Source organism: Oncorhynchus masou, chromosome 29, assembly GCF_036934945.1.
Source record: "Oncorhynchus masou masou isolate Uvic2021 chromosome 29, UVic_Omas_1.1, whole genome shotgun sequence".
Classification (NCBI taxonomy): domain Eukaryota; kingdom Metazoa; phylum Chordata; class Actinopteri; order Salmoniformes; family Salmonidae; genus Oncorhynchus; species Oncorhynchus masou.
The window spans coordinates 4,955,868-4,967,966 of NC_088240.1; the positions used below are offsets into that span (position 1 = coordinate 4,955,868).

The following is a 12,099-nucleotide window of genomic DNA, read 5'->3' on the forward strand; positions in this document are numbered from 1 at the left end:
GAAGGATTTTAAAACATCCTAGTCTTGTTTCGGTTTAGGTCCTGACAGGCTAGTTAGGGACATGCATGGAAAGAAAAGGAGGATATGTGAGCAGACATTCAGATGGTCCTTAACTTTATTTAACAAGCTTATTTCTGCTTCATCTGAGACCACTTACCACTGACAATCGACTTAAAATTAGTGATATTTCCACTCCATCTACTTTTACCTCACTTTCAGTATGAATAATCTGCTAGACCACCAGACCCCTTCTTGCTGTGTATGTGGGTAGTATGGAAGGGGGGGGGGGGGTGATGTAAATGTGGTTTATATAGAGAGGAGAAACCTGCAGTCTCTCAAATCATCTAGATCTCTGCCAGTCCACCAGCATGTACCTGCACCTCCTCATCCTCCTCCAACTCCTTTCCTCTGCTGGTGAGTTGATCTATTCTATACATTATATATCTACGAAGAACCAGCTAGTAAAGAAGGTATAGCTGATTATTCTCTATGTAAGAACCAGCTAGTAAAGAAGGTAAAGCTGATTATTATCTATATAAGAACCAGCTAGTACAGAAGGTATAACTGATTATTCTCTATATAAGAACCAGCTAGTAAAGAAGGTATAGCTGATTATTATCTATATAAGAACCAGCTAGTACAGAAGGTATAACTGATTATTCTCTATATAAGAACCAGCGAGTAAAGAAGGTATAGCTGATTATTCTCTATATAAGAACCAGCTAGTACAGAAGGTATAGCTGATTATTCTCTATATAAGAACCAGCTAGTAAAGAAGGTATAGCTGATTATTATCTATATAAGAACCAGCTAGTAAAGAAGGTATAGCTGATTATTATCTATATAAGAACCAGCTAGTAAAGAAGGTATAGCTGATTATTCTCTATATAAGAACCAGCTAGTACAGAAGGTATAACTGATTATTCTCTATATAAGAACCAGCTAGTAAAGAAGGTATAGCTGATTATTGTCTATATAAGAACCAGCTAGTAAAGAAGGTATAACTGATTATTCTCTATATAAGAACCAGCTAGTAAAGAAGGTATAGCTGATTATTCTCTATATAAGAACCAGCTAGTACAGAAGGTATAGCTGATTATTCTCTATATAAGAACCAGCTAGTAAAGAAGGTATAGCTGATTATTATCTATATAAGAACCAGCTAGTAAAGAAGGTATAGCTGATTATTCTCTATATAAGAACCAGCTAGTAAAGAAGGTATAGCTGATTATTCTCTATATAAGAACCAGCTAGTACAGAAGGTATAACTGATTATTCTCTATATAAGAACCAGCTAGTAAAGAAGGTATAGCTGATTATTGTCTATATAAGAACCAGCTAGTAAAGAAGGTATAACTGATTATTCTCTATATAAGAACCAGCTAGTAAAGAAGGTATAGCTGATTATTCTCTATATAAGAACCAGCTAGTACAGAAGGTATAACTGATTATTCTCTATATAAGAACCAGCTAGCAAAGAAGGTAAAGCTGGTTATTCCCTAAAAATAATCACTTGGTAGCAGACAGTAAAGGATGTAGCTAATTGTTAACCAAATTGACCACAAATGATGTTGTTATTTTTTTGGTCCTTGTGTGTCCCAGAAGACATAGTTAACATGGTATCCTCTTTCCTCCTACTTCCAAGGAGCCTCTGAGAGTGGTATTGTGGGTGGTAAGATGGCTAAGCCCCACTCAAGGCCCTATATGGTCTCTCTGCAACACAGAGGACACCATGTTTGTGGAGGAATGCTGATCCGGGAGGACTTTGTCCTGACTTCAGCACACTGCTTAAGGAGGTGAGTCAACAACGAATACAAATGCATCGTGTTACATGTCTCTTGAAGGGGCATCTATGAGTATGTTGACTGTCTTGTGGTTTAATGAGACTCGTTTCGATTTGTTTTTTTTAGAGAATATCCTTTAACGGTGGTTCTTGGAGCTCACAACCTAACCAAAGAAGAGAAGAAGAGTCGGCAAGAGAGGAAAGTGTCACATTACCATCGGCATCCCTTACATGAGAATATAACGCAGTTAAGTTACGACATCATGCTACTGAAGGTGTGTCTCAGACATATTTCTCTATTCTCTATTCTTAATGTTTTTTTTGTTAGGACGGTAAACTCCCTAATATTATTTTATCACAATGTCCTGCTTACAGACATCAACATCATTAAAATCTGTCTCGTGAGACACTTTTGGCTCTTTGTTCCACCTTAGCTGGTCAAGTGATACTTGTAGATATTATATTTACCCCCATTTCATCCATAGCTTCTACCTGTTTTTAAGTGGTTCATTAGAATCTAATTCGTACAATGTTTATCTTTTACAGTTACATACCAACGCCGTTCTGAACGAGTATGTGAAGGTCATTGGACTACCCAATAAAGATAAACGTATCCCAGCCAGAACCAAGTGCTCTGTCACTGGCTGGGGCAAGACTTCACCAGATAAAACATCTGGTGTTGCAGATGTATTGATGGAAGTTGAAGTCACAATGCAGTTCAACTTTGAATGCGTAAAGAAGTGGAAAGATGACTTTATAAGTAGCCAAATGATATGCACTGATGACGGACAGAAAGGCTTTTGTCAGGTAAATTACACATATTTGAATCAAGTACATTTTTGAATCAAGTACATTTTTGAATCAAGTAAATATTTGAATCAAGTAAATATTTGATTCAAGTACATTTTTGAATCAAATAAATTTGACAAGTACAGTTTCAAACAACACGGAATGATAAGAGGTGTTAGTTGGAGAAAAAAAGATGAGCTCTCCTTTTTCGGTTCCAGCAGTATGTACAATACTGCTACTTACTTACAAATGTTTGTTTTAATGTTTCCCAGGGAGATTCAGGTGGACCTGTTATTTGCAAGAACAAGAACGTGGCACATGGTATTGTTGCTTCTTTTAAGTAATCCACTGAAATGTGATGATGGTAGATTCCCCCGTGTTTACATAAATCTTTCCTTCTTTAAGTCCTGGATTGAAGAGGTGATTAATGGATAGCTTTAAAAATAGATATACATTCATATAAAAATAATGCATGCATAAATAGATATATCATAAATGCATAACTTGTTGTGTACGAATATACAGGTAACTGACAAAATAGTGGAAACTCTTGAGTAAATGAGGGATAAAAATGATTTTGAAACATACACTTCCACAAAGGTGTGGTTCCTGAGTTGATGAAGCAATTAACATCATGATTATGGTCATATGTAGAAAAATGCTGGGCAGTCCATTATTTTGGCTACCATGGCAATGAATACATAGGATGACAATGCCGCCATCCACAGGGCACGAGTGGTCACTGAATGATTTGATGAGCATGAAAAACTATGTAAACCATATGTCATAGCCGTCTCAGTCACCAGATCTAAACCCAATTGAACACTTTACGGGAGATTGTGGAACGGCGCCTGAGACCAGCGTTTTTCCCCCACTGTCAACAAAACACCAAATGATGGCATTTCTCGTGGAAGAATGATGTCACATCCCTCCAATAGAGTTCCAGACAGTTGTAGAATCTATGTAAATCTATGTAAATTTCTCGTGGGAAGAATGATCCCTCCAATAGAGTTCCAGACACGTGTAGAATCTATGTCAAGGTGGGTTGAAGTTGTTCTGGTGGCCCAACAACTCTATTAAGACACTTTGTGTTGGTGTTTCCTTTACTTTGGCAGTTACCTGTAGAGGTCTGCTTAATAAGGAACATTGTGTGTATTTTTTTCTTTCAGTTTTGATTGGTGGAGCTGTACAGTAATGGCATGTCCCACATTCTCTGTTTTTTTTATTTTTTTATTAATCAATTACAGCTTTTACTGCAATGAAATGTTACGTTTTCTAAAGCCAAACCTTTGTGACTCAGTGGTTAATATTTTGCATGTTGAACCCATGTAACATTTGTAAATAAAAAATACATTTTTGTACTTTAGGATAATATAATTTTTCAAATATTTGTATTTGTTAATTAACTAGTGATTTTAAAATATTGTCAATGCTTAGTCATTGTGTGCATCAATCCTTTAATTTACCCCTAATACAATGATGAATTAAATGCCACACGCATCCATATCATCTCCCAAAGCAAACCACTTATTTAGTCTGGGAAAATGTAACAGAATGCTTGAAAAGATTAATCTTGAAAAGATGAATCTTTTGAAGTTAGATGAATGTGATTTGACAATAATGTAGGGCAGTTGTACATAAATACTTTTTAAATACAGATGTATACTTAATTAGACTGTAAATCCAGGGTTATATTTTATTAGACTGTAAATCCAGAGTTATCTTTCATTAGACTGTTACAATATTTCCCCATTATTCTTTAAAAAATTCTTCAAGCTCTGTCAAGTTGATTGTTGGTCATTGAAAGACAGCCATTTGCAAGTCTTGCAATATATGTTCAAGCTGATTTAAGACAAAACTTTAACTCTGTCACTCAGGAACATTCAAAGTCATGTTGGTATGCAACTCCCGTATAGATTTGGAATTGTGTTTCAGGTTATTGTCCAGGTGGAAGGTGAATTCATCTCCCAGTGTGTTGGAAAGCAGACTGAACCAGGTTTTCCTCTAGGATTTTGCATGTGCTGAACTTATTTAGGCTTGCCTTAACAAAGGGGGTTGAATACTCGTTGATTCAAGACATGTCAGCTTCACAATTTAATTAATTTCTAAAATGTTCAAAAAACAAAATTCCCCTTTGACGTCATGGGATATTGTGTGTAGGCCAGTGACACACAATTCAATCAATTTAAAATGCAGGCTGAAATACAGCAAAATGACCATAGATGACTGTATGGACTTTCGACCCTGTGTGTGTGTGTGTGTGTGTGTGTGTGTGTGTGTGTGTGTGTGTGTGTGTGTGTGTGTGTGTGTGTGTGTGTGTGTGTGTGTGTGTGTGTGTGTGTGTGTGTGTCTAAGATTGTGTAGCCTGTCCTCTTCTGTTCCACTGAAACCTGTCATATTTGTGTACCTCTGACCTAGTTATTGAGAAACCACCATCCACCTCTATGCGTTTCCTGTTGTTGTTCTGTGAACCAACACCGTCTCAGAAATAGACAGGACCCTAAAGCCCACCCAGCTCAACGTGGTCTCTGTTGCTAGGCAATACATTCTCCAGAAACAACTTTGCGGTGACATTTGCAGGTCTTTCACACTCTTTCTCACCTTCTTTCACCTCTCCTCTGTGAGTGACAGAGTCTGGAGTCTCAGGTTATAGAGTGGTATTTTGATCTGTTTGTTTTGGAACAAACAAATTAAATGTTTCAACGCTCTGGCGAGTAGCTGAGAAAAGTACATCCTCTCACATCCACCGAGCCGCTCGGCTATGATTCTAGAAAGGAAAAAATGATTCAATGAAACGCTGGAGAGATGAGAGTTGATCTGTGAGAGATACAGGTGAGCTTCTCACGTAGCCATGGCAACACGTTGGTCCCAAATATAGCTTACAATGTTACGCAAACCGTAAGCCCGGGCCAACCCAAATCAACTCTTAAAATAGGCCCAGGCAGTAAATCTAAATAACGAAAAGGAAACTCGAATGAACTTTGATCGCCTTTATTCACATTTTTTTACATTGTAGAAAGTGACTATTACTTTTCATGCCACAAGAGATGCTGAATCCGGCCAAATCGGTTCCCGGAACGAAACAGACAGGTGTCGGGTCCTGTTTCCTGCCGGCTCAAATTAACCACTGTGTACTTCTGACCTAATGTTCTGTACTGTACTGTTGACTTACTATCCTGTCCTGTACTGTAATGTTGAGCGACTTTTATGTACTGTACTGTTGACCAACTGTGCTCTGAGGGGATTAGAACTCCCTAGAAAGGCAGGAACCAAGGAAGAAACCTAGAGAGGAACCAGGCTGTGAGGGGGTTTAAACTACCTAGAAAGGCCGGAACCTAGGAAGAAACCTAGAGAGGAACCAGGCTGTGAGGGGGTTTGAACTCCCTAGAAAGGCAGGAACCTAGGAAGAAACCTAGAGAGGAACCAGGCTGTGAAGGGGGTTTGAACTCCCTAGAAAGGCTGGAACCTAGGAAGAAACCTAGAGAGGAACCAGGCTGTGAGGGGGTTTGAACTCCCTAGAAAGGCTGGAACCTAGGAAGAAACCTAGAGAGGAACCAGGCTGTGAGGGGGTTTGAACTCCCTAGAAAGGCTGGAACCTAGGAAGAAACCTAGAGAGGAACCAGGCTGTGAGGGGGTTTAAACTACCTAGAAAGGCCGGAACCTAGGAAGAAACCTAGAGAGGAACCAGGCTGTGAGGGGTTTGAACTCCCTAGAAAGGCAGGAACCTAGGAAGAAACCTAGAGAGGAACCAGGCTGTGAGGGGTTTGAACTCCCTAGAAAGGCTGGAACCTAGGAAGAAACCTAGAGAGGAACCAGGCTGTGGGGGGTTTGAACTCCCTAGAAAGGCTGGAACCTAGGAAGAAACCTAGAGAGGAACCAGGCTGTGAGGGGGTTTGAACTCCCTAGAAAGGCTGGAACCTAGGAAGAAACCTAGAGAGGAACCAGGCTGTGAGGGGTTTGAACTCCCTAGAAAGGCAGGAACCTAGGAAGAAAAGTAGAGAGGAACCAGGCTGTGAGGGGTTTTGAACTCCCTAGAAAGGCAGAAACTAGGAAGAAACCTAGAGAGGAACCAGGCTGTGAGGGGGTTTGAACTCCCTAGAAAGGCTGGAACCTAGGAAGAAACCTAGAGAGGAACCAGGCTGTGAGGGGGTTTAAACTACCTAGAAAGGCCGGAACCTAGGAAGAAACCTAGAGAGGAACCAGACTCTGAAGGGTTTGAACTCCCTAGCAAGGCAGGAACCTGGGAAGAAACCTAGAGAGGAACCAGGCTGTGAGGCAAGGCCAGTCTCTTCTGACTGTGCTGGGTGGAGATTATAAGAGCACATGGCCATTTATTACCTCTTAGGTCGAGGTGTGCTGCTGCGCCCCACCTCGACAGCATCCGGTGAAATTGCATAAAGCGAAATTCAAAATACAAAATTCGTAATATTAACCATTCATGAAAATATAAGTGTCTTACATCATTTAAAAGCTTAACGTCTTGTTAATCCAGCCACTTTGTCAGATTTCAAAAAAGCTTTATGGTGAAAACATACCGTGCGATTACCTGAGGACCGCTGCCCCGCATACAAAAGCATTACAAACATTTTCCAAACAAGCAGAGGCATCACAAATGTCAGAAATAGCGATAAAATAAATCACTTACCTTTGATGATCTTCCTCTGTATGCAATCCCAAGGGTCCCAGCTACATAACAAATGGTTGTTTTGTTCGATAAAGTCCTTTTTCATATCACAAAAAAGTTATAGAAGTTAGAAGTTAGTTGGCGTGCTTGATCCGCTGGTTTCCCTCGTTCAGCATGCATACAAAGGAATCCCAAAAGTTACCAATAAACTTCATCCAAACAAGTCAAACACCGTTTCTAATAAATCCTCAGGTACCCTAATATGTAAATAAACAATAAAATTTAAGACGGAATGTAGTATGTTCATTACCGGAGATAAATAACGAGGTGCACACCCTCAGCCACGTGAAAAGACAAAAGGGACACTCATCATGGACACATTTTAGAACTATTCTCACATGAATCATGTATTTTGCACACGAACAGCCGCCCGTCCGGGAATAAGAAATCATGAATGTATTTACATGTGAGTGCCTTTGTTTACTGTTTATCTCTGTCAGAACCAGCCCTGCTTAGAAAGGATGTGGGTTGGCCTTTCAGCGGCACGCTTGTAAGGCTCTGATTGTCCTGTACGTCCGGGAACATCTCTTCTACTGTTGTTCACTCTGGAAGATAGACAGACAGTTGTGTTGACGGTTCCCATTGGTGTTGATGGTAGGAATCCAGTGATTTGAGACTCGTAGTAAGATGGGATGGTTTGAAGAGTAGAATGGTGGTCCCTCTAAGATTTGCTTTTCTCAATATTTGACTTAGGACAGCTAATCAGCCTTACCAGTGATTGTCTGCGAGTTGAGCTTCTTGCCTACACCTCGTGTTGATTATTCAGGATTCAGACAACTTTACACACAACACCCGCAACCTGCCAATGTTCTGGTCTGAAATGTTCATTCTTATCCAGTTCTTTTAAGCTGGTGGAAAAGGACGGTTCCATCAGGCTGACATGCTCTTGTGACCTCACTCTGGGTGTGGCAACTTACTGGGTGTGGCTACTTACTGGGTGTGGCTACTTACTGGGTGTGGCTACTTACTGGGTGTGGCTACTTACTGTGCAAAGGATATGATTGCAAGTTATCTCTTATGACTCCTAAAATCACATGCCTATCTTATTAACAAAAATACGTTCATCCTTTTTCATTTTATGGATGGAAACTTGACAGATTAATGGGATATACTTTCCAAGTGACAGTATTTGTCCTTACAATTTTTAATGACGTCACAAAATGAAAACCCGACATTAGTTTGTTACAGCTCCCCTACTGACCATTCTCAGCATTCTTATGTTAGAAATATTGTTCCACTATTCACTTTTCGAACGTGTTAGAGTTTTGGCTGGAAAAGGTCTGTTAACTTACTTTAAACTCCCCTACCGGATCTGGGATTGTGACTAAAGCCTCAGGCTCATTAGCATAACGCAACGTTAACGATTTCTGTTAACGCAAATAAAATGAAAATAATGCGTCTGCTCTCAAGCTTAGCCTTTTCTTAACAACACTGTCATCTCAGATTTTAAAATATGTTTTGAACCATAGAAATTGACAAATTTGTGTAAGAGTTGACAAAGCTAGCATAGCATTTTGACCTACTCATTTACTGTTAACACGCAACATTTTCACAAAAACCAGATAACTGTTAAATAAAATCATTTACCTTTGAAGAGCTTCTGATGTTTTCAATGAGGAGATTCTCAGTTACATACCAAATCGCAGTTTTTCCTGAAAGCGTCTGTGTGTAGGAGAAATCGTTCCGTTTTCTACATTGCGTCTGGACCTACTCGACTGAACCGAAAATTCAGTCACCTACAACGTAAAACTTTTTCCGTATTAACTACATAATATCGACCTAAACATGGCAAACGTTGTTTGGAATCAATCCTCAAGGTGTTTTTTCACATATCTCTTCATTGATATGCAGTTCGTGGAAGCTTGCTTTCCTCTCTGTATCCCATGGAAAAATACTGGCAGGTGACTTTTACGCACCAATTTAACGCAGGACACCGGGCGGACACCTGGTAAATGTGGTCTCTTACTGGTCAATCTTCCAATGATCTGCCTACAAATACGTCCACAGTATTTGACCTACACCTTGACCTATTGTACTGTTAACCTAGGCTCATTCCTCTCGCATTCACAGCCTACTCTAAGGTACAATGGAAAACAGAGCCTCAAAAACCTGCTCATTTCCTGGATGCCATCTCATCTTGTTTTGCCTGAAGCTCACAGTTCTTTTTTATGGCTGCACAGAGAATATCTTGGTAGTTCTGGACACGTCAGAGTGTTTTCTTTAAACGAAAGCTATCAATTATATGCATATTCGAGCATCTTTTTGTAAGTATAACTGATATTGCAGTGACAAAATATCTTGTTTAAAACGAAAACGTTTTTCATCCAAAAATGAAATAAACGCCCCCATAGATGTAAGAGGTTAACCTCTCTAGGGGGTGTGGGACATAGCGTCCCATCTGGCCAACATCCAGTGAAATTGCAGAGCACCATATTCAAAAACAGAAATAATCATTATAAAAATTCATAAAACATACAAGTGTTGTACATCGGTTTAAATATTAACTTCTTTTAATCCAACCACGTTGTCTGATTTCAAAAAGGCTTTACGGTGAAAGCATACCATGCGATTATCTGAGAACAACAACCAGCAGACAAATCATTACAAACAGTTACCAGCCAAGTAGAGGAGTTACACAAGTCAGAAATAACGATAAAATGAATCACTTACCTTTGATGATCTTCATATGTTTGCTCTCACAAGACTCCCATTTACTCAATAAATGTTTATTTTGTTATAAAAATCCTCTTTATATTCAAAAACCTCAGTTTTGTTTGCGTGTTTTGTTGAGTAATCCACAGCCTCAAAGGCAGTCACAACAGGCAGACGAAAAATCTGATTGTATCAGTAAAGTTTGTAGAAACATGTTAAACAATGTTTATAATCAATCCTCAGGTTGTTTTTAGTCATAGTAATCAATAATATTTCAACCGGACAAAAGATTTGTCAATATAAAAGCAAAACAAGAAAGATGAAAAACTACAAACATAACAAAATCCCACTTCCTGGATGGATTTATCTCAGGTTTTCGCCTGCCATTTCAGTTCTGTTATACTCACAGACACTATTGTAATAGTTTTAGAAACTTAGGATTGTCTTCTATCCATATCTACTCATTATATGCATATCCTAGCTTCTAGGCCTGAGTAGCAGGCAGTTAACTTTGACCTTTTCATCTAGAGGTGAAAATAGGGCCCCTACCTAGTGATGTTAATTATTGATTGGGTTAATTAGTGATTGGGAGCCGGAGATCGAACCCGGGTCTGTAGTAATGCCATGAGTACTGCAGATGCAGATACTGCTGCGAACTCGGTCCACTATTGACCTACCATCCTGTACTGTACTGTTGACCCACTGTAATATACTGTATGGTTGACCTATTGTCCTATACTGGAATGTTGACCAACTGTACTGTACTGTTGACCTACTGTACTGTTGACCTACTGTACTGTTGACCTACTGTACTGTACTGTACTGTACTGTTGACCTACTGTACTGTACTGTTGACCTACTGTACTGTACTGTACTGTATTGATGACCTACTGTATTGTTGACATACTGTACTGTACTGTACTGTTGATATACTGTACTACTGTACTGTTGACCTACTGTACTGTACTGTTGACCTACTGTACTGTTGACCTACTGTACTGTATTGTTGACCTACTGTACTATACTGTTGACCTACTACAGTATATTGTACTGTTGACCTACTGTAATGTACTGTACTGTTGACCTACTGTACTGTATATGTTGACCTACTGTACTACTACTGTTGACCTACTGTACAATAGTATATTTGACCTACTGTACTGTACTGTTGACCTACTGTACTGTATATCATATTGTTGACCTACTGTACTGTAATGTACTGTACTGTTGACCTACTGTACTGTACTGTTGACCTACTACTGTGCTGTTTACCTACTGTACTACTGTACTGTTGACCTACTGTACTGTTGGCCTACTGTACTACAGCTATATTGTACTGTTGACCTACTGTACTGTTGACCTATTGTATTGTTGACCTACTGTACTGTACTGTATGTACTGTACTGTTGACCTACTGTACTGTACTGTTTGACCTTGTTGGCCTACTGTACTGTATATTGTTAGTGTTGGCCTACTGTACTGTATATTGTACTGTACTGTTGACCTACTGTACTCTACTGTTGACCTACTGTACTGTACTGTTGACCTACTGTACTGTAATGTACTGTACTGTTGGCCTACTGTACTGTACTGTTGACCTACTGTACTGTACTGTTGACCTACCGTACTGTATATATACTGTACTGTTGGCCTACTGTACTCTACTATATTGTACTGTTGACCTACTGTACTGTACTGTTGACCTACTGTACTGTACTGTTGACCTGCTGTAGTGTTGACCTACTGTACTACAGTATACTGTACTGTTGACCTACTGTACTGTTGACCTATTGTACTGTTGACCTACTGTACTGTACTGTACTGTTGACCTACTGTACTACAGTATATGTATTGACCTACTGGCCTACTGTACCTACTGTATATTATATTGTACTGTTGACCTACTGTACTACAGTATATTGTGTACTGTACTGTTGACCTACTGTACTGTATATACTGTACTGTTGGCCTACTGTACTGTATGACCTACTGTACTGTTGACCTACTGTACTATACTATATTATACTGTTGACCTACTGTACTGTATATTGTACTGTACTGTTGACCTACTGTACTGTACTATATTGTACTGTTGACCTACTGTACTGTATTATATTGTAGTGTTGACCTACTGTACTGTATATTGTATTGTACTGTTGACCTACTGTACTGTACTGTACTGTTGACCTAC

At 39.4% G+C, this 12,099-nt stretch overlaps 1 protein-coding gene across 1 annotated transcript; it reads left to right on the forward strand.

Annotated features, from left to right (window-relative positions):
• Positions 1 to 354: 354 nt before the first annotated feature.
• Positions 355 to 2,916, forward strand: LOC135518918 (granzyme K-like). Its single transcript, XM_064943869.1, has 5 exons — positions 355 to 414; positions 1,646 to 1,796; positions 1,911 to 2,058; positions 2,330 to 2,590; positions 2,845 to 2,916. Exons 1-5 carry the CDS (start codon positions 369 to 371, stop codon positions 2,914 to 2,916), a joined length of 678 nt encoding a protein of 225 aa, XP_064799941.1. The 5' UTR covers positions 355 to 368.
• The last annotated feature ends 9,183 nt before the right edge of the window (positions 2,917 to 12,099 follow it).